The 23,004-nt window shown below is 51.8% G+C and overlaps 1 protein-coding gene across 2 annotated transcripts in view; it reads left to right on the top strand.

Moving 5' to 3' along the window:
* Window positions 1-22,794, top strand: part of MAPK4 (mitogen-activated protein kinase 4) — a 50,893-nt gene extending 28,099 nt beyond the window's left edge. The window contains exons 2-5 of one of the 2 annotated variants that reach the window (XM_047086129.1): window positions 11,687-11,831; window positions 13,554-13,715; window positions 19,146-19,347; window positions 22,098-22,794. In XM_047086129.1, coding sequence (XP_046942085.1) covers window positions 11,687-11,831; window positions 13,554-13,715; window positions 19,146-19,347; window positions 22,098-22,794 — 1,206 coding nt within the window. Of the gene's footprint in view, window positions 1-11,686; window positions 11,832-13,553; window positions 13,716-19,145; window positions 19,369-22,097 lie in introns of both variants that reach the window. The other variant, XM_047086128.1, reaches the window with a different exon arrangement.
* The last annotated feature ends 210 nt before the right edge of the window (window positions 22,795-23,004 follow it).

Below are 23,004 nucleotides of genomic sequence, written 5' to 3'. Positions count from 1 at the left end.
GGCCCCACGTCAGGCTCTGTGCTGACAGCTCAGAGTCTGGAGCCTGCTTTGGATTCTCTATTTCCCTCCTCTTTCTGCCCCTCTCCTGCTCGCACTCTGTCACTCTCTCTCTCTCTCAAAAATAAAATAAACCTTAAAAAGTTTTTTAAACAAAATTATCATAGAAGAGACGATCAGAGATTATGCAGTACACTCACGTGTTCGCTACCTGCAGTTTGGCAAGCAGCTAATTGGTAAAAATGTTATTTTTGTGAATTATGTGATGTTCATAGTATTTGCCAGCTTTTTCTAATTTTTAATCTGCAGTTTTCTGATTCAAAAATAAATATTCAATTTCACACCTGATTTTGTGTTCATAATTTCATATTTTTTTTAATGTTTATTTATTTTTGAGACAGAGAGAGACAGAGCATGAACCGAGGAGGGTCACAGAGAGAGGGAGACACAGAATCTGAAACAGGCTCCAGGCTCTGAGCTGTCAGCACAGAGCCCGACGCGGGGCTCGAACCCACGGACCGTGAGATCATGACCTGAGCCGAAGTCGGACGCTTAACCGACCAAGCCACCCAGGCGCCCCCATAATTTCATATTTTTAAGAGGCCTCCAAAACCTCTTCACACAGTGACTGCCCCACCCTTCCCTCGCCCAGCACTGAGTGTCCCTGACTTAATGATGGTCTTTGCAATCAAACCAGCAAACTGCCTGTGCAGAATTGGCTTGTAAGCTCCCTGAGGACAGCCCCCCAACTCAGAGTCCCTCACACACAGCCAGACCCACCAGAAAAATTTAAGAAATGCCTGTCAACAAAGCTTCTGAAATGGGACCGGAATTCCCCAGAGCAGGTGACTCGGGCGGTCCCTCAGCGAGTGAGACATTTCAGAAATGAGCTGTGTGCTGGGGACCTGCAGGATTTTTTTTGGAAGAGAAGTGTTTCTGCAGAGAGAAGATGTGATCCTTGATTAATAATGTGATCCAGGCAGCCCAGCGGCCAAGGAGAGAAGACCCTTCTTGAGGGCAGGGGCAGACAGGGTTACTGAGCCCAGAGCTGGGTTCTGACCCTGACAGAAGCAACATTGAAGGGGGGCTGGAGCTGGTGTCAGGGCCTTTCGGCCAGCCCACCCACAGGCCTCCTCCGTCCCCTGCAGCCTGTGCTTCCCCAGTGGTTGGGGGAAGGGGGCAACGGCACCCATCCAACAGGCCTGCCCTACCCCCACGGGCCTGCACTGCCCACCCTTGAGGCCAGAGTCTCGGTGAACTCTGAGTAGCCAACATTTCTGAGGGCTTTTGTAACAGGTAGTCACCTGTGCCTTCAGCCTCTTCTGCCTGCGGACCTGGGGCACAGCAGGTGTAAGCGGTCCCTGCCCTCAGGGACCCAGAGATAAGTGAGGCTCGAAGTGTGAGTTTTCATTCCACGGGAGCCATGATGACATTAGACCTTGCTAATATAATAGAAGACAATGGCTAATAGGTCAATATGTTTCCTCTCCCAGGTAGTAAACGTGTAAACAAGGACCTGGCCCAGTCTTTCCCAAGGCATCTGGAGAAAGATTGGTCCCCAGGATACACCTAGAAAACAATGGTTATGTGGACAAAGAGGTATGACAGGTGGTATATCCTGAATCCCCACCTAGGAGATCCTGAGACTGTAAATAAACTTCTTCGTTATTGCCCACCTGCCCCAAGGGTGTTCGTTCACACAGTGTTATCTCCTCCTGCCAGCATGTTGGGGATGTTGACCCATTTTGGGAAACACTGAACTAAAAACAGTGACTCTGTAGTGGAGACTTTCCGGCCTCAGGACAGAGAGGTAGCCAAGTTCAGAAGTAGCAGAGTTTTTCTGGCTCATTCTCCCACGTTCTACAGGCAGCTACTTCCTTTCCTACGTACAGGCTGGACCCTGTCCGGAGCTTGCCCACAGCAGGAGCTTAGCACTGACCAGTGCCAACTTCCCCAGGCTCCTGCCCTTCAAAGGCCCCCGAGATAGGGATTTCTAACCCCTTCAGGTAAGCTGCCTGGGCCCAGTGCCAGTCCCACCCGCAGCCATCTGTATAATCCAGCCCCCCCAGGGTTCTAAAATCTGCCACGCCCTTCTAAATTCCACCGGACCCTGCTTCCATAGAAAAAAGCAAGACCATCTCACTTTTCTTAGTCTCGATTCCATCTTAGTTATCTTTTTTTTAAGTGTATTTATTTTGAAAGGGAGAGAAAGCACAAGTCGGGGAGGGGCAGAGAGAGGGAGAAAGAGAGAATCCCAAGTAGACTCCGTGCAGTCAGTGCAGAGTCCCATGCAGGGCCTCGAACTCACCAACCGGGAGATCATGACCTGAACCTAAGTCAGATGCCTAACCAGATGAGCCACCCAGGCACCCCTCCATCTTCGTTATCTTTAACAAAGGTCGTGATTTATGCCTCAGAGCCTTCTGAGAAAGGAAAGCCCAAGAAAGTTCCATTTATTCTTCTGAGCATGCTCTGTAAGCTAAACGGGGGAGAATTCTTATCCTCTGGGAAGGGATGGTATATGAGCAGCTGTGAGGGGAAGGCCAGAAATAGGAACAGAACTGTCTGCTGTGGGACTGGGTGATGTTGGTACTGGGTCGTTGACTTCCCTGCCTCAACTCCCTGCCAAAGAGCGGGGACAGTGATAGTGCCCACGCTGTGAGACTATCATGACAATCATGAAAGAACACAGAGAGCTCGGGATGGTACCTGCCACGTGGTCAGCCCCTGGCAAATGTTCATTATTATTGTACACCTTACTCCACAGTGCCCTGGGGTTAGCCTTCTCTTTCTTTTTGAGAGTGGAGGGGGGAACGATGCACTAAGGTGCTGAGTCTGACCTCCGGGTTGACCCCCAGCAAGATTAGCAGCACAAAGGGCCCAGCTACCACAATGCAGCCTCAAGATAATGTCAGATGGAGATTCACAGCCGAGGCTCACACCTGAGGGAGCCCCAAGATTTCAGAGGGCTGGAGTTGAACATGGCTGTTACCCTTGCCCTGTGATAGTCACATGGCCAGCAAACCTCCAAATAATTTATTGACTGGCAGTCGATTCCTGAGATTCCACTGTGGGCCTATCAAGCCAGGCAGAGGATGTAGGGGCTGCAATAATTTCCCCATATAGAAAATGAAAAAAATATATATTTATTTTTACATTAGCTGAGCTAATGCTGGCAAAAAGAAAAAAAAGAAAAATCCCTTGTGCATAATGGGTGTTCCACAGACGTTAGTTCTACCCCGCGTAAAGATGTTCTCAGTTACTTTTATCTGGATGTTGTTGAGAGATCTCCAAGGAGGGTTTGCTAGGTGAGGGGAGAAAGTTGAAAGTGCTGCTCTCATTTGGGGATGGAGGTGGGGGACGGAAAGGAAGACTTGGGACTCACAGATCAACATCTTTGATGTTCCCCCTATGGCTACGAGAGTCACTAATGTCCCCTTATCACAGAGGCTTTCCCAGACCACCCACCTAATCCTTCACTCTATCTCCTTACCCTGCTTTATTTTCGTTCCTAGTACTGTCTTCACCGGACATGTTATACATTCATTTGTTCATCTATCTGTCCTGCTAACAAGGATGCTCCGTGATTATAGGGACTTCGTTTTGTTCGCTGCTGGGATTGAATCTCAGCACTGCCAACTTTTAGCTCATCTGGCCTTGGCCAAGTTATTCACCGCGCTATACTTTTCTCACAGGGTCATTTTAATAATGAAATGGGCCAATAATAAAGTAGCACTTGGCGTAGTGCCTAGCATATCGTACGTTTTCAATAAATGGCAGCCGTTGTTATTATAGGTTGCTTTCCAGTAAATTTTTACTTCCTTGGGGTCAGCTGCCTGGAGAAGACCTCTGTGGCTATTCAAGGATTCATCTCATCCTGAGAGGAGCTAAAAATAGAAGCTGCACTAATCGGGGAACCTTGAAAACACTGTTTACCCTTCAAAGCAGGTGGACCAAGATCTATGGGACACTGGTTCTCAAGTGTGGCTATAAACCGAAATCACCTGGGGAGTTTTAAAAAGTACTAATGCTCGGGGCCTACCCGCAGAGATTCTGACGCCATTGCTATGGCAGGTGGCCTGAGAATCGGGATTCTCTGAAGTTCCCCAGGTGCTTCTGATGGGTAGCAGTTTTGAGAGCAGCTGCCCCAGGGTGCTGCCAGATTGCCCTGTGAAAGTCAGCGAGACAAATGTCTAATTATGGCCTGGCAGTTAATGCATCTTCCTAAAAGGAGTCTTTGCTCCCAGACCAGCCCATTAAAAACGAGCCACTTTGGCCCAGCAGGGCCCCTCACTTAGTTTGCTGTGTTGTGGTGCAGCATCCTAGGACTCTAGCGCCCCGCAGAGGGAAACTTGGAGACCAGGAACTCAAGCAGATGGGGAAACTGAGGCTGAAGCAGCTTAACAAGCCTTCCCTCCATCGACCTCTCTAACCAGCTCAGCGGCGCATCCCTGGTGACGATGGCGGGAGGACAGCCGGCGATCCCGGTACATCTCCAAACAAACAGAACATTTTGTCATGTCTTTGAACTGTGGTAGAATTCAGACTGCATGGTTTGGACCCCATGAGGGTCATGGCCAGAGCTTTTACCTGTGATGTAAGCTGTAGTTGAACTAGAAGGCAACTGCATTTCAAGAAAGTGCTTTTTAAAAGGAAGCCCACCCCGTTGCTCCCACTTTCCTGCTGCCTAAAGGTAAGGGGAAGTAGATTATGCTGAGAGAAATAAGCCAGTGACAAAAAGACAGTACAGTCAGATTGACAGAGACGAAGTAGACGGGTGGCTGCCAGGGGCCGGGGGCACGCAGTCTGGGATCGTCTTGCATGGGTACAGACTCACTTGCGTGCGATGGATGGATGAATTCACAACAGTGCGAACCTACTCGGTGTCGCTGAATTGGACACTTAACACTGCTTACGATGGTGAATTTTATGTTGAGTGTATTTTGCCACAGTTGAAAATAAAGTATTAAAAAAAATTCTTTTTTAAGTTTATTTCTTCTGAGAGACAGAGTGAGTGGGGGAGGGGCAGAGAGAGAGGATCCCAAGCAGGCTCCGCACCTGCCAGCGAGGAGCCCGACGCCGGGCTCCATCTCCCAGACCATGAGATCGTGACCTGAGCCAAAACCAAGAGCTGGACGCTTAACCGACTGAGCCACCCAGGCACCCCGAGAATAAATTCTTTTTTAAAAAAGCGGTTCTATCACAATTTTTTAAAATATAAAGACAGGAAACCACATGGAGTCTGCAGACCTATAGGAACTTAACTGGGCTTTGGTTGATTTCCATGGAAACCTAGGCAGAGACTGTGAATTTCATTGGACAGGATCCCCTAGAGCATGGAATGGGGAAGGGGCAGCCCTGAAAAAAGGGGACATATGAGCGTTTAGGGCATCTTGAAGGTAATGAAAACTCAGTGCAGCTGATTTAACCATATTATTCCTTCCCCTGTGTGCATTTCAGCTGCATAAACAGAATGTACCCGATGACTTACTAAGGATTGTGCTGTGCACTTGGCTTCTAAGATTGTGTGTTCCTTTCCTCGGCTTGAGAGGTTCCCTGCTGCACATTTTCATGGAAATGAGTTTAATAGAATGAGTGTGGAGTCAACAATAAGAACGGCTATTTGGCTGTGGTGTTCTTTCTTTTTAAAAAGGCTTCTAGCACGCCTGATACGGATATTGGCACAAGTAAGAATTATACCTTCAGGGGGAAAAGATTGGAGAGCGGGGGACCGTACCTCTGTGCTTAGAGGGGCCTCTGGGAGGGTGTTGTTTTTCTAAATGATCTTTTGATGGGTGTCTGTAACACAAAGAATTAACCCCTATTATAGGTCAGCCTGCTGCTCTGAATGAGAAATCTGCCTGGCCTGCGAGCAAGGCAGATCATAATTCCTTAGGGCAAGGTGTGATATTAAAGGTCAGCGATGGCTTTGCTGGTCCAAGGTCAGTGCTGCAGCATCGGCATCACCTTGTCCCCCTGATGAAACGGAATCTGCTTTCAATCAGCCTGGATCCCTGAGTATTCGAGTGCACGCCACAGTCTTGGAAGCTGTGCTCTAGATGTCCACCAGGAGGGTGGTGTTGGCACGTCTCTCCACAAGCCTGTCCGTGCTGTGCCCGGACACCTCAGCCTGTTAGGAGCCCAGTCCCCCACTTAGCTTTAGAGGGTTTCCTCACGTGAAAGGCAGCAGAGCTGCATATTCAGATGGGGGGGGTGGTGCTACATCCGCACAGCCTGGGGTGGAACCCAGCTTGTCTCTTACAGCCTGTGTGACCATAGATAGAGTGCTTCCCCTCTCTGTGCCTCAGATTCCTCTCTGTAAAAATGGATATAATGAGAGTCCCTACCTCATGGGGGTGTTATGAGGATGAAGTGAGTTGATCCATATGAAGCAGAGCAGTTTGAGGAGTTCGGTAAATGTTAGCTATTATTATCGTATTACATAGATTTCTGTCTCATGCTTTGGCTCACGTGTGTCCCCAGAGTCTCAGCGAACAAGCTTCACTCCTCATCCATATGATAGACTTGCAAATGCCTAAAGGCAGCTCTCATGCCACCCCCACCCCCTTCCGTGTGTGACTTTCCCGTTCCTTGTGTGTATTCTTTCAGTTTCCACGGCACGCTCACCAGAAGGTCTTCTGGGAACTAGCACGTCCACAAGAATCACAGCATCCATGCAACACCCCCATTGACCCCTGAGGCGAAAAATTCTACTCCTCCATAGCCTGATTTCTTTTTCCCTTGACCTAGTTTCTTCTAGATCAGACAGGGGTGTATTTGTGCGCTGCAAGGAAGCACGGTGCCCGGGGGCTTTCCCAAGGCCTTCCTGAGCCCCATGATCCCCTGCTATCCAGAGAGTAGCGTCTTGCTGTCGGCCAGGGCTTGCAGGTTTCTTCAGGCTGCGAGCAACAAGGACTGCAGAGCCTGTAACTGCTGTGCTCCACAACACCCTCCCCGGTACTAAGAATCCGCAAGAGCCATACCGTAGGAGGAAGGCCTGCCCAGGGCCAACGGGAAAAGCAGAGCAACCTCTCCCAGTGTAAAGTGAAGCTCCTGTCCTACTCACGACCCCTCCTTCCCCAATTCTGCAGCCCTCCTTTGTTCTTCCTGGTGTTCTCAAACTGGGAGGGGGGCTCACAGGTTCCCTGGGGAGCTCATTCAAGATGGACCTCCGTGACTCCAAGCCAGTAACTTTGGGCGATCTGTACATCTCACAAGCACTTCCCCTGGTTCCCATTGTTGGGGGTCCTTGGCAACCACTAACTTTCAGAACAAAGGTCATTCTCCTCTGCCTCTTCCCTCATCCATTTGTCCACATGCCCAGATTTCTCTCTGTCCCCTGAACACATTCCAGGTCTTCCCCCCCCATCTTTACTCGCATTGGTGCCCATTGTCACCACAAAACTACCTAAGATGTCCCCATCCTTTAAGACCAGCTCGAACCTCATCGGCGTGGAGCCTTTCCTGACCCACCGCTAAACGGACATGCCCCTGTGCGTTCTAAGTATGCCTCTTCCTCGCTGCTTCCCAGGACTCTGATGTGCGTGGTGGTGGAGGTCCAGCAACGTACAGGTTAGAGCATGACTCTGGAGCCAGACATCCTGGGCCACTTCCTGGTCATATGACCTTGGGCGGGTTGTGTTACTACTCTGTGAAGAGCCTGCATCGAGAGGCTGATGGGAAGACTACAGAATGAATGCATGTAAAATGCTAACACAGCGCTCGGCACAGAGCAAGTCCCACGTAAATGTTGACCGAGATCATTTCCTTATCCTTCCGACAATCATAGTCCGTATTTCATCTTTTTGACCGCATTATACACTCTTTGAAGGCAGGGAAGGTTTTAATCATCACCTTCATTTCCATACACAGGGACAACACCTGGCAGAGACTTCTGGTAGAGGAGGTGAGGCTGTCGGAACCCCCGCCCCCCACCTGGCCTGGACGCAGGGGTAGCCCTAAGCAGCCATTCAGTATGAGGGGAGAAACCAACCTTCCCACCTTGTCCTCCCCACACCACACACTCAGCTACTGTGGCCTGGGCTTTCATTCTTCAGGCCATTTAAATGTATCCCCATTTAAATTCGCCCTATCCTTGGGGCGCCTGGGTGGCGCAGTCGGTTAAGCGTCCGACTTCAGCCAGGTCACGATCTCGCGGTCCGGGAGTTCGAGCCCCGCGTCAGGCTCTGGGCTGATGGCTCGGAGCCTGGAGCCTGTTTCCGATTCTGTGTCTCCCTCTCTCTCTGCCCCTCCCCCGTTCATGCTCTGTCTCTCTCTGTCCCAAAAATAAATAAACGTTGAAAAAAAAAATTTTTTTTTAAATTCGCCCTATCCTCATGAGGGGCCAGAAGGGTGAAATGGAAGGCTTATTGGAACATGCTTCTCCCCCAACCTTCCTTTTGTCTCCCAGACACAAGAGATCAGGCTCAGAGCGGGTGGAGGCATAGAAACAAGTGGCCCAGACCGGGAGCCCACCCTGTGCTCGCTCGCTGGAGCAGCGGGCCGGGGCCCACCCTTCTGGGGTGAGGGTGAGCAAGGCTGTTCTCCATTCCCTGGCAGGCAGCTCAGCTGGGACTGAGCACAGTGCCCCCTGCTCTCTCTGCAAAGAAGATGCTCAGAGCATTAATTATACCTTCCCATTGGATCTGTCGGGGGTCCCTAATTACCCTCCTCAGAGGCCGGCTGCTGCTAGATTATTTCCCAAACACCTACGATGCTTTTGCAAAATCAAAGCCTCCTCTTGGCTGTACCTGACGCTTACAAAGAAGCAAAATGGACTGGTCAGAGCAATAGATGAAGAAGGCCCGATGGCCCCGTGACGGGGTCTCGACAGGAAACCCTGTCCAACCGCCCCCCAGCAGCACCTCCAGCTTCCCACCGGAACACCAAGGGATGGGGTGGCAGGAGGAAAGGGATCCTCAGGAAAGGGCAACTCCAGTCTTGCCTCTCACGTGCTGAGAGGTAGCCTCGGAGAAGTGTAGGAGTGTTGGTTTCCTGTCCCCTCGGAGCCGTGACGCCTTCCGACTCGCTCGACAGTGCACCGTGTGAGACCAGGTCTGATGATCTACAACTATCCCCACCCGCAGGCTCTGGCAGGAAAGCCATTTAAGGATATCAGTTGAGCCGATGTACTTACTGATTTGTGAGCCCTTCTGATAAAACTGAGTCTCCACTCCTGGATATTCTTTAAAGATATTTTCTTTTCATTCTAGAGGATTCTGACTTTTGCCCAATCACTCCACTGAAACTTTCTTGAATTCAGATCACCAGTATGCTGTGGGTCCCAGAGCCACTCTTGCTCAGACACCGCGGGCTCATCCCAGCTGAGGGCAGGACCCCTGCCACCATGTCCCCAGGTCCCCACCAACCAGGAAGGGAGCCTCCTGTTGGTTCCCAAATTCTCCTCTGCCCTATGGCTTCTGAAACACATCAGTATGTCTTCTCTATATTTTCAAAAGGGCTTGAGAGGCAAGTAACCAGAGGGAAGCGGCAGCTAGTGGTTAAGGAAAAAGCATCAGGTTCTAGATTTTCATTCAAAAGTAAGAAGAGCTGTGAGTGAACTTTCTTAGCTGCTATCATGGCCTGGCCCTTATTTCTGGCCCAGGGGCAGCGTTGCCCAGGCAAACATCATTGTTTTACTTTCAAGGCATGTATTTCTGGAAGGGAGCCCCCGCACCCCCACCCCTCTGTGTGCCCACTGCAGTCCTAGATGCTGCAGAGAGCCAGAAGTTAATTACAGGAAATTCCATTCCCTAAAAGACTGTTCATTTACATATCAGAGAAAACTCCCCTTATATCACCTCCCCTCTGGGTGACTCCGCTTTAGTCTCTGGCCGTCTCAGCCTCTGACTAGAAAATAAATCAGACCATTCTTTATTTACGAACCGCCCACCCAGAAGTGAACTTCTGCAGTTTGGCTTGTGTCTGTAATTGTTTTAAAGATTTTATTTTATGTATTTTTTTAAAATTTTTATTTGTTTTGAGATGGGGGTGGGCAGGGTGGGGGTGGGAGAATCCCAAGCAGGCTCCATACTGTCAGTGCAGAGCCCAATGTGGGGCTTGAACTCATGAACCATGAGATCATGACCTGAGCCAAAACCAAGAGTCGGACACTTAACCAACCGAGCCACCAAGGTGCCCTAAGGTTTTTTTTCTTTTTAAGTAATCTCTACACCCAACATGGGGGTTGAACTCACAACCCTGAGATCAAGAGTTGCATGCTCTACTGACTGAGCCAGCCAGGCATCCCAAGTGTCTGTAATTTTTAGAATCAAACTTAAACTCCTAACAACCTACTGCACATACAACAACATGTATGAGTCTGGCTGCATTATGCTAATGGAAGGAATTTAACCTCATAAAGCAGCTGTGACTCCATTTATAGGACATTCTGTACAAAGCAAAACTAGAGGACAGAAAGCAGTGGTCGCTAGGGGGATGGGGGAAAGGCAGGTGACCAGAAGGGGACATGAGGGGATTGTAAGGAGTCCATTTGGGTCGGAGCATTGAGATCGGGGAAGCTCTGTGTCATTTCCTCTCTCCTCGCTTCCCTCCACCAGTTTGAGGCCCTACTCTGAGGAAGTATGTGCCACAGAGGAGAGAAAACCGCTGTCATAATTGCAGGCTCTCAGAAGGTTTCAAACATTTAATAAATCTTTGCTTAACACATAAAGAGAGTCTAGGTGTTGATCAAAAGCTCCTGGGTATTTGGGCTTCTTGAGTTTTCATCTGCTTTAGCCTGGGTCTGTGATACTTCTTCAGTCAGTAAAAAGGACAATTCAAATGCTAAATGGGGGGTTCCATCAGCAGATAACAAGACCATCCCTAAAGTCTCCCATGGTATCCCCTCAGTCTGAATTCTCTCACCTTGACCCCAAAATGGGTCTACCTTCTCAATTTAAAGAGACTGTTCCAGGTAATCCAAATGGACACCTCACAGGTTACATTGTGGGGTAAACATTCTGAATTATGTAGAAAACAATTTCCAAATTGCCTGGCTATATTTTCCATTCTGTGCTAAAACACTTATGTCATCACCATATCTTGTAGGGAAGGATTCGATCCCAGAGCACAAATCCCTGAGCAGTGGCTGAAGTCAGCTAGTACACCTGTCTGCCAAAAAAGACACGCTGTAGAACTCCCAGAATCCTCTGAGCCAACCAAAGCTGTGTCCACTGTGCCATTTAGGGCTGTTTCCATATGCTGTTTACCTGCACCCATTACGAAGCTGGCCTTATCCACTTTCAGCAGGGGCTCAGTGTCTCTGACATTGTAGCCACATTAATTCTACTCATCAGCACCAAAGTAACTGGCTTGATTTCAAATGTAGGGCTATTTCTGAGATTCAGTCACTGGATAAATGAAATTCCAGGTTCTCATCATTACTCCATTGATGGTGGTAATGAACTTGACTATGGTTCCTATTTATCCATCTTCTTACTAGATGAGGGCAGATTTGTTCTGCATGGTTACGTCAAGTTGGGGTGGGAAAGTATTCTTTCTGAAATATTGGTATGTTGCCTCCCTGTCCACAGAGGAGAACCCCTGGGACTCAGGTAAGGTTCAACAGTGAAGGGATCCAGAAAGGGGTGCTGCCTTCGGATGGGGAGAGATCCTCGAAGGAGGTGCGTGGGAGAGAGGGTATCTACACATGGCTGATCATCAGAACTGGGTTTTATTTGTCTTCCAGGGTTATCTGTCGGAAGGGTTGGTAACTAAGTGGTACCGCTCACCACGCCTGCTCCTCTCCCCGAACAACTACACCAAAGCCATCGACATGTGGGCCGCCGGCTGCATCCTGGCCGAGATGCTCACGGGGAGAATGCTCTTTGCCGGTAAGTCACTAGCCATGTCATCTGACTTCTCCTCTACTGGCGTTCTGTAAAAAGGGCAAACTGAGTGCAAAAAAAGAAGAAGAAAAAAAAAAAAAACACAGCATGCCAATCACAAAACATCCTGGTCTTTCTCTTTAAAATGACCTGTATGGGGTCATCTGGGTGGCTCAGTCACTTAAGCATCCAACTCTTCTTGATTTCAGCTCAGGTCACCATCTCATTGATCCTGAGATCGAGCCCCCACTCCGACTCTGTGCTGACAGCGCGGAGCCTGCTTGCAATTCTCTCTCTCTCCCTCTCGCTCTGCCCCTCCATTGCTCTCTCTCTCTCTCCAAATAAATAAATAAACTTTAAAAATTAAAAAAAGGAAATTACCTGCACGGCCTTATGGAGCTACTTGGAGGCACCTTATTATCATTTCAGGCAAAATACTGGAGAGGCTAAAAATAGTCTATGAGCACAGAACTTTCAAAATCAAGTGACTACTTATACTCAGACACCCTGAGATAGACCCCTGAAAACATCTGTCCTACGTTTTCAGCCTCTTCCTCCTCTCTCCCTGCGACTGTGAGCAGTTGGTCTGGAGTGTTCATTTGGACAGGGGCCCCTCAGGGGGCTCCCAGAGTCCCTGAGCTGTCCTCCGTGGGGGCAGCCAAAGGGGCCGCTTCAGAATAGAACCTGAGCTATAGGCACTCGCTGGGGCAGCACCACAGCATCTACACGTGCTTGGTGCTACACAGAGCGTCGTTGGGGGACATGGAAGGGCCCCACCATAGGCCACCAGCTTCCGGCAGATGGGAGTCCTGTAGGAATTGGTGGTAAGGGGAGGGCCCTCTGAGCAGCTAGATGAGTCTGGGGACTTCTTGAATTTGGAGAGTCTTGGTTAAGGATTTAACCCGTAGAGGTAAGTGGAAGGGGTACTCAAGCAGAAGGGAAAATGGGAGCAGTGGAAATAAGAAGAGTCTGGAGGTCCAGGGGGACAAGGAAGAGAGAGACCCGAGCCTCACCAGCAGTGCCACAGCGCTGACACAGCATCAGTGTCTGGGCGGCAGGAGTTGTGAGTTCTGAGACTCATAACGTCTGAAGCTCCTTAAGGACGAGCTTCCTGCCTGATGCCTGCCAGGAAGAAGGTGCTCAGTAAGTCATTATTGAGTGAATGAATGAAGGAGCGAATAAATGCCTGACTCCACTCCTGTTCCGCAGACCTGGCATAACCCGTCCTCCTCCCACTGCCTGAGGAGTGAGCAGTACCACTTAGTTCCCAAGACGCATTCCAAAGCCAATTTGTTATTTCTGAATTTCCCCCTCCTCATTGGGATCCTCCTAATTGGAAACCAAAAGGTGAGGCTCAGTCCTGGTTTTAAAATCGTTTCCTTTCCCAGCCTGTTAAAGAACATGCAGAGAGGCATCCGGAAAGGGGACTTGGGAGTCTTGGACCCGGCTGTTAGCTCTGGCTGATCAGGCTATATCAGACTGGTCCATTCCAGAAGCAGAGACATTTGACAAAGCCAAGCCCCAGAGATGGCAAGCAACCTGCCCACAGTCACACAGCAAGTTAGTGGCAGAGGGAAGACCAGAACCCAGGTGCCCTGGCCCCCGGCCCAGCGCTGCTCCCACTGTCCTGTGCTGCCCCTCCCAGGCCTCCTAGAACCACCTGGGGGCTTCCCTCACCCCAGCCACTTGGGCAGCTCCCTCGTAACCACCTGGTATTTGGCTCCCCAGGGGCCCACGAGCTGGAGCAGATGCAGCTCATCCTGGAGACCATCCCCGTGATCCGGGAGGAGGACAAAGACGAGCTGCTCAAGGTGATGCCTTCCTTCGTCAGCAGCACCTGGGAGGTGAAGCGGCCGCTGCGCAAGCTGCTGCCCGAAGTGAACAGCGAAGGTACCTCCGTGGGACAGCCAGGCCAGCACCCTGGAGGCCGGGCTCTGGCTTCACCCTGCGGGGCTGGGGGGGGCGGTCTCCTTCCAAAAGGACGGAGCGAAGTCCTTAGACGTAGGAGCCAAGGCCGCCCCACTGCAGCAGGAATCTGCCCTAGCCACTTCCAGGCTGAGCGTCACTGGCCCCTGGAGTGCAGCCATCAGGCCCTCCTCAAGGCAGTCGTTAGTGGTCTCCCATAGTCTACCCCTGTTTTTGCTTCCTTTTCCTTCTCATCTTTTTCACTTGCCTTCCTTCCTGCCCTGCTTCCTCTCCCTTTATCTTTTTCCCCTTGATGATGTGGTGCAGAGAATGTGAGGTGGTTTTTTTTCATTTTTATATTTTAATATAATTTATTGTCCAGTTAACTAACATACAGTGTATACAGTGTGCTCTTGGCTTCGGGTGTAGATTCCCATGATTCATCGCTTACATACACCCAGTGCTCATCCCAGCAAGTGCCCTCCTCAGTGCCCACCACCCATTTCCCCTCTCCCCCACACCCCTCCCCTCACTCATCAACCCTGAGTTTGTTCTGTATATTTAAGAATCTCTTATGATTTGCCTCCCTCTCTGTTTGAAACTATGTTTTCCCCTTCTCTTCCCCCATGATGTTCTGTAAAGTTTCTCAAGTTCCACGTATGAGTGAAAATATAGGATATCTGTCTTTGTCTGACTTATTTCACTTAGCATGATACCCTCCAGTTCCATCCACGTTGTTGCAAATGGCAGGATTTCATTCTTAGAGGATGTGAGTTTTATGAGCTTGAGACCCAGACCCAGACTCAATTCCCAATTCCATCAGTGAGTAGCTGTTTGGCCTTGAGCAAGTTTCTTAACTTCTCTGCATCTCAGTTTCCTTAACTATAGAATGGGTATAATGATATGCGTCACATAGGGTCATCATGATGAGTAAGTAAAATAAAATTTGTAAAGCCTGGGCATAGGATAGTTACTCATCAACTTAAATGTTAACATTATCACCAGGCCTCATACTTGCTAGAGGCTTCCTTAGGAGACCCTTCTATTAGGTAGGATACAGGTTCAGCCAATTGTAAGAGAGACCCAAATTCTTAATGATTTAAATAAGATTCATTTCTTTTTTAAGAAAAACGAAGTTCAGGGGTATCTGGCTGGCTCAGTCAGTGGAGTGTGCAACTCCTGATCTCCCGGTTGTGAGTTCGAGCCCCACATGGGTGTAGAGATTACTTAAAATTAAATATTTAAAGAAAAGAAAAGTAAAAGGAAGTTACGGAGTTTATTTCTCTCTTATATAATAATCTAAAAGCAAACAGTCCAGGCCCAACATGCTGGGCCTGCTATACAAAGTCACCCAGGGGCCTAAGCGCCTTCTATCTTATTATTCTGCCCTCTTACCACCTGGAGGAAAGTAGGGAAGGAGGGCGGGTCCCCTTGCCCTTAAGGTCATGGGCCAGAATTTGTACACCTCACCGTCACTCTTGTTTCGTTGGCCAGAACTTAGTCCCACAGCCCTACCTTGCTGCAGTGGAGGCTATAAAATGGATATTTATTCTGTGCCACTTTGTGTCCTTATTACAAATTAGACCATCAGGAAAGCACTAACAATGTCTTTCAGAAATGTCCTTGGCCATGATCCCCATTCAGTCATAAGCTGCCTCAGTTTTCCCTTCCTTAAAGGAGAAGAGGGGTCATTTGATTCACCACAAACTAAGACTCAGCCCATGTATATTTACTTTGAGTCCTAGGCCCCTGTAGAAATCCCACCACAAGACAAGAGGTACGTTTACCTCTTGGGAATTCTGGATCAGGGACTTGGCTCTCAGAGTGGCGGGCTTTGTCTTGGCAAAATCAAAGTTGGTCCTGAGAGGGATAAAGCTCCTCACTGTCACTGTCATCAGCAGCATCCACCGACGTTTATTAAGCCACCAGAGTGCTAGGGATGGAAGTTCAGAGACACAAGAGGTGGTCTCGCTGGGAAGACCAGGAACACCTGCCAGGGATGAGAACAAAGACTAAGGAACACATCCGAAGGGGCCGGCGGGAGCCCCGGGTATTTGGGGAGAGGAAGGGAGCCACCACGCACCGAGAGGGACAGAGAAGCTGGACCGAGGGACGTGGTAAGGGCTCACATCGGCTGGACGAGTCACAGACCCGGCGGTAGGAAGTAAAGCTGGAGAGGTGAGAAGGACTGAGAGGCTGAGGAGTTTGGACTCGATCCTGTAGCCAAACAGGTGTTCACTAAAGCTAGGCTGGCCCCACCCTCCCAACGTGCCAAAACTCAACTCCAAACAAAATTCTCTTGCCTGCCTCTGGCCGTGAAGAGGTCTCCAACTGATCTCTGGCTTTAGGAGGAGATGTCACTGATACGAAATACCAGTGAGAGAAAGGGCGTCAGGCCCCCCTGCCCCGAAGAGCACTTGGTGACCCGCAGTCACTCCCTCTCCTGTACATTTGAGGCCCCGCAGGCCTGGGAAGAAGCAGGGGTATCTCTCTGGCTGTAGCCCCCAGAGGCTCAAAGGACAGTCTAGGTGACTCTGTCCCTCAGCATCTGACACAGCCATCTAGCCACAGGCGTGGGACAAGGGAGACAGTCCCTGAGACTGTATCGGGGCATCAGTTTTGAGCTCCATTTACTATAAGAAGTAATTATGTCATAGAGGTGCCTGGGTGGCTCGGGCAGTTAAGCATCTGACTTCAGCTCAGGTCACGATTTCATGGTTTGTGAGTTCGAGCCCCGCATCAGCCCCGCATCAGGCTCTATGCTGACAGCTCCGAGCCTGGAGCCTGCTTCAGATTCTGTGTCTTCCTCTCTCTCTGTACCTTCCCTGCTCACTTTGTCTCTCTCTAAAAAATAAACATTAAAAAAAATTTTTTTAATAAAAAAATATATCATAAGTGACAAATGTGAAGAAATCTAATATCAAAACAAGTAAAAGGAGTGCTCTGGCTGAAGCAGAATTGGGGACCTCAGGGCCCTGCTGACCTGCCTCTCAGTCTCCAGAGCTGCCCCTGAGAATCCTTCTAGAACCCCTGGGGCTCTGGGAAGTCCAGTTTGGAGTCTACTGGGCCACAGGAATGTGACAAAATTGTACAGAAGTCTCATATTAGAAATGCCTTCAAAACATGTGGGGAGATTGAGCCCAGAGGAGAGAAGTTGGAGGGGGGTGGGTGGGTAGGGTTTCTATGCTGAGGCAAAACTAACACTGTGGCAGATAAACCTGGAACCTCCCAAGTGATCCTGCTAGCAGTGTATGCATGGCTCATCTCAAGTCCGGACAGAGTGGGGGAGCCTGGGGCTCTGCCCAGGACCCAGGCTGTCAGAAAGGTGTCGCCATCTTTAACACGCAGCTTTCAGGGTCCCCCTGGACACCCACTTTTGGTCGAAGCCAGGGGAAGAGAGCAGAGGCTCTTGCAAGAGATCTTTATGCATGTGGCCTGAAAGTGGGGTATACACGTCACTTCCACGCCCCCAAAGGCCCCCATCACACAACCACATCAAACTGCAGGGGATGCTGGGAGATGTGGGCCAGCGTGTGCCAGGTGGAGGGGGGGGGGGGCTTGCACAGGACCCGGCTGCTGCTGCCTTGAATTGTGAGGGAACCAATCATGGGGAAGAGAGAACATGCCGACACATGGGAACCACAGAGGGCAGAGCTAGGCTTAGGGGCGGAGGTTAAAGGGGGGCAGCTTTGGGTGAGATATAAGGAGGCTCTAATATTTGGGCTTCCAGAAGTGTGTGGGCACGTGCTAGAAGACGAGCTATCAGGGAGGAAAGAGGAGACTGATTCTTAGTAGAGTCCGTGGAGTAGCCCTTTCCAGCTTCAGGGTTTGCTGGGTGCTTATCAGTAACAGTGATGATGGTGACGAAGCCTGCCTCTGGTTAGAGCTTCAACTCTCTCCTCTCCTTGTCAGAAGGTCCAGAGTCGGGCCCAGAGAGGGAGGCGGCCCCAAGAGGGAGAGACTTGCCCCGCCTGGAGCCAGGCAGTACCAGAGCGGGGCTGTGCGCTGCGGTGCCCGATTCTTCCCAGAATCTGTGACGCTCTCTCAGGTCTGGCAGCCCCGACCCAGAAGCACCCCCTGAACCCCAGAGCACTTGGCGGTGATCAGGGTTGCTGTTGCATTACTGATCTTTCCGTCTAGGGTTACAAAGAAGTGCCGTGTCCTCCTGGGAAGCCAGTGACCTTCTGAATCCGTCAGTTTCCTGAATCTTGGTGAATCTTCCTGCAAAGAGACCCAGGGCTGGAGTGAGGGGCAGGGTCGTGGTGCTGGCTGAGGTCCTTGAGCTCAGCGGCATTTCTCCCTTACCGCGAGGGCGGTAACACGATTAGCCAAGTCATGATTTAAGTGGGGCCTCCAGCACCCAGAGGTAATGCAAACCTCCAGAGAGGTAGATCTTGCCCTGAGATAACCCAGAGCAGAGCCCACAGGGCACATGGCTGGCCCCACCCCCTCTTGGGAGAAAGGACACCAGTACCTGAGTGCAGAGCTGATGCTTGGCCGGTGCACACCCACACACCACCCCCCACCCCCCACCCCCGACTGGCCGCCGGTATCTCGATGTACTTTCATGCTGGTTGGCAACGAGCCACTCCCGAAGGCTTCTGAGTGTCCCTGCCTATCCAGGTTCCAGCTGCCTCGGATCTCCCCTTGATCTAGTCCCTAGTCCCCAGAAGGGCTGCAGCCTGGTGGCTAAATATTTTTAATATCAAGCCTGCCTGCCCTTGTTTGTCAAACCTCCAGGGGCAATATGTCGTAGAAGGACTGGACTCAGGAGTCCTGGTCCTGTCCCACCTGCCACACTTTCTCAGTGACCTTTCTCAATGGAGGCTTGTCACTGCTGGCACCTGGGAGCCATAGGCTCCTCTGTCCACCCCAGCAGCATGCAACCCCCACCACATGGGAGTGGGCGTAGAGATACCTCAGCTCCCCCCGACACCACAAGTGGAGCCACCTCTGAAGTGTGTCCCATGCTGTCTCCTAGAGGATCCCTCCCACAGCGGAACCGAGCCCCAGGTGACCACAGGAGGAACCTGCTCAAGGGCACACCTTGTCGGGGCTTCTTTCCCACTCCCCTACCAGGGCTTCCGGGATCACTACCACTGAACTACCTACATCCCCACCCCGTCTCTGGAGAAATCCACCCTAAGGCAGAGTTCTCGCCCCAGGCCTTCTCTAACCAGCAGTGACTTTAGGAAGTCACTTTACCCCTCTGGGCCTCTGTTGATTTCATTTGTGAAGTCAAAAATCAGTCTCTGCTCTGAACTTGTCACTGGATCGTGGTGAGGATCACAAGAAAGAAAATGGCTAAAAACCTTTTTACAAAGGGGAAAGTACAAAAACAAATGTCAGAGAAGAGTCGCATTCTCTGCGGGCAGGGCAATGAGTGACCTTCGTGTCCTGTTTTGCTCCCCACAGCCATTGACTTTCTAGAGAAGATCCTGACCTTTAACCCCATGGATCGCCTAACAGCAGAGATGGGGCTGCAGCATCCCTACATGAGCCCATACTCGTGCCCCGAGGACGAGCCCACCTCACAGCACCCCTTCCGCATCGAAGATGAGATCGACGACATCCTGCTGATGGCCGCCAACCAGAGCCAGCTCTCCAACTGGGACAGGTGCAGTTCCAGAGGCCTCCAGCCCTGAAGTCTAGAACCCATGCTCTTATACTCCCATTTCTGTTTGGCCCCCATGATGCGCCATGACCTTTCCCTCTGTCTCCCAAGCTCTAGAGCCCACGGGTGCTTTCTCCAACTTAGCCTCCTGCCCTTCTCTCCTGTCCCCAGGTGTTCCCAGTAGATGAGCATGTGTGGGTCGGGGACCTTCCTTGGTGCAATACGGCCTCCACCCCTTCCCCCCCCCCCCACCCTGGGTATACTGGACACAGGACTCCATACAGTGTTCTGCAAGCATTTAAGGAGCACCCATCACTGGAGCTCACTTCTAGCAGAATGGGAATCTGCCCTAGCAAAGTAGGCTGCACCAGCGCACGGCAGGGCAACCATGGAAAACTTACTACTACACAACACTTTTGCGTGGCTCACATCATTTGCACCTCCTGACAATGCCATGAAGGGACGTGCCATTATTATTAGTGCCCACTGACATATGATGAATTGACAGCCCAGAGAGGTTAGAGATGAGCGTCTTGCCACACAGCTAATAGCTACCTCGTGTGGGGCCTGCTTGGTCTGCCTCTGGGTCAACACTGCTGAGCCATCACAGGACTCTTTCCTGCCAAATTGGGCTCGCCCTCAGAATCCTCCCCAACATCGTGTGCCCGGAAGTCACTACCAGTGAGTGATTCAGAGGAGGGTAGAACACACACATTTTTAACAATCTCTGTGCAGGCATGTTATGGTTTGTTAGGTCCCTTCCTGTTCTGACGTGGGCTCAGGCAGCTAAACATTGGGGCATCACCATCTGGTAATCCTGGGAGGGAGAGCCGAGAGCTGCTCGGTTTAGAAATAGAAGTCGAGGGCTTGCTTAGCAGCTAGGACTCCGAGGGGCCCTAAGTGGGAGCCCCGCTGCTGTGGGAATGTGACAGCTAGTTACATAAGTGACAGATGAGCTAGTTTTCCTTTTCTGTCATTTGACAGATGATCGGTTTCAGGTTAAGGAGGCACCGAGGGAGGGCCAGGGCAATGTTGCTATTTTGGGACAGGTTTGTTGGTTTGTTGTCGTGGATTGTTGTTATCAAGAGTCGCCAGCAAATAGAGATTAATGAAGACTCTTCCGACCGCTACCCCCCATGCTAGTCCCGCCCTTGACTGTGGTCCCTCAGCCCCTCCCCCTCCACTCCACAGCCTGTGAGGGCCCAGAGGGGCGCATCCCGTGCTTCTCATGGCTGTGCTGCAGGGTTTCTCTGGCCACTGCCCACCAACTCAGACCGTTTCTAGACCTGACACGCTTCTGCTCCTAACTTGCCCCTAACACCCGCCTGAGGGAGAGGCGCTAATCAATGGCAGACTCCTTCCTGCAGGCCCTCCTGCTTTGTGCAGACGGCTTAACCTTTAAACACCAGCGTCCTCACCTGTAAGGCAGGGTGATAATACCAACTCCACAGAGTCGCCGTGAAGGCTTCAGAGAACCAAGGTTTGGCCCCTGGCGTGTAGCAGCCAAGGATAAGGGTCTTCACAAGCTCTTCCTCCTAGAAATCTCTGCAATTTCCAGGCCCCTTGTGCGAGGAGGCAGTGTTGTGTTCACCTCTGGGAGCGACTCCTGCCCTAATGGCGTTGCTGGGAGGGCGGGCGGGCCGTACCAGAGCCTTCCTGTGCCTCACAAACCACATCGTGTGGACTGCTGCCATGCGTCTGCCCCTTCGCGGCCAAATCTGCCCATCCTCGGTGCGTTGGGTTTGAGCACTGGGCATCCTGTACCGTGAGCAGCTGGCCGCTGCCTCCTCTGAGCTCTCTCCCTCCACATTGTTCTGCATGGAGTACCTGGCAGGGGAAGGAGAGGGCCCAGCCTGCACACTGCCCTTCGTTTGCTCTCGGCCAGCTGACTTTGCTCGCTGTCCGTGGCTGCAGGGCAGTTGACAGAAGGCAGAATTCCAAGACCTTTGGCCTCTCCTGAGGGTGTCTATGATCTTTCCACAGATCCCATCTGCACTGCACGGATGCAGGGTGCTGTGGGGCATCCAACCAGATCCACTGGGGCGAGAGTTCTTAGTCCTGGCTGTACCTCAGAATCACCTGGGGACATGTTAAAACCATGCTGATGCCCCCCCCCCCCCCGCTAGACTTACTGAGTCGGAAATGAGGGTGTGGGGTGATTCTAATCTGAGCCGGGGCTGAGAAGCACTCATGAGGGCCCTGCTACTCAAAGTGTGGTCCCTGGACCAGCAGCATCAGCATCACCTGGGAGCTTGTTAGAACCACAGACTCTCAGGCCCCGCCTCAGAGCTACCGAATCAAGAGCTGCAATTTAATAAGGTCCCCAGGTGATCTGTGTGCACCTGTGTGCATCTGTCAGCGTGTGAGGAGCACCGCACAGGTGGATGCACTTGCAAATAGATGCCATGAGGACGGGGAATTTCTTGTTTTGTTCACTGCTGTGTCTGGCAGTGCCAGTGCCTGGCAGGTGGTAAGGTGCTCCAGAAATACCTGTAGGGTACTGAATGTATACCGAAGAATACAAGGGTTAAGCCAAACAATCAGCCCCTCCACCTGAGCCCTGGAGGCTCCCCATTACCTCGTCCCATCACTCTCCTACCTCGGGAGGTGGGGGTCGCAAGACTCGAGGGACAGGGAAGGAATGGAAAGGCCGCCTGTGGGTGGCAGACCGGGACGAGGGGGCTGGCTCCCTCCAGGAAGCCAACTCACCCGAGGTTGGACAATCACCGTTCTGTCCGTCTGAACCTTTGCAGGTACCCTGTGAGCCTGTCATCGGACCTGGAGTGGAGGCCGGACAGGTGTCAGGACGCCAGCGAGGTACAGCGCGACCCGCGCGCGGGCTCCGCGCCGCTGGCTGAGGACGTGCAGGTGGATCCGCGCAAGGACTCGCAGAGCAGCTCCGAGCGCTTTCTGGAGCGCTCGCACTCGTCCATGGAGCGCGCCTTCGAGGCCGACTGCGGCCGCTCCTGCGACTACAAAGTGGGCTCGCCGTCCTACCTGGATAAGCTGCTGTGGCGCGACAACAAGCCGCACCACTACTCGGAGCCCAAGCTCATTCTGGACCTGTCGCACTGGAAGCAGGCGGCCGGGGCGCCCCCCAGTGCCGCGGTGGCCGCAGACGCCGGGCCACGCGAAGACGAGCCGGCCAGCCTCTTCCTGGAGATCGCGCAGTGGGTCAAGAGCACGCAGGTCGGCCCCGAGCGCGCCAGCCCACCCCCCGACAGCCCCGAGCGCCGCCTGTCTGCCTCTCCACCGGGCCACCCCGCACCCATCGACGGGGGCGGGAGCCCCCAGTTCGACCTGGACGTGTTCATCTCCCGCGCCCTGAAGCTCTGCACCAACCCGGAGGACCTGCCAGACAATAAACTGGGTGACCTCAACGGTGGGTGCATCTCTGAGCACCCTGGCGATCTTGTGCAGACAGAGGCCTTCTCCAAAGAAAGGTGGTGAGGGGGAAAGGAGCTCCAGGCCCCCTAGAGGAGCCCCCCCGCCCCGGGAAGCCGGGCTTGGCAGGAAGGGGTGCTTCCCCGGCACCTCCACTGCCCCTTCCAACCCTCTCTGCTGCCTTGGGGTTAGCAGAACACAGGAAGGATCCGAGGAGGGAGAAGAATGTCCATTTCTTAAACTGCCTTAATAACCAGCCTTTAACCTCTGGGAGCA

The sequence above is a fragment of the Lynx rufus genome, unplaced genomic scaffold (genome assembly GCF_022079265.1).
Source record: "Lynx rufus isolate CCGP_SWC_20201006 ecotype Redwood Valley unplaced genomic scaffold, mLynRuf1.p SCAF_20, whole genome shotgun sequence".
NCBI classification, from domain to species: Eukaryota; Metazoa; Chordata; class Mammalia; order Carnivora; family Felidae; genus Lynx; species Lynx rufus.
This window is presented reverse-complemented; position numbering and strand designations above follow the sequence as displayed.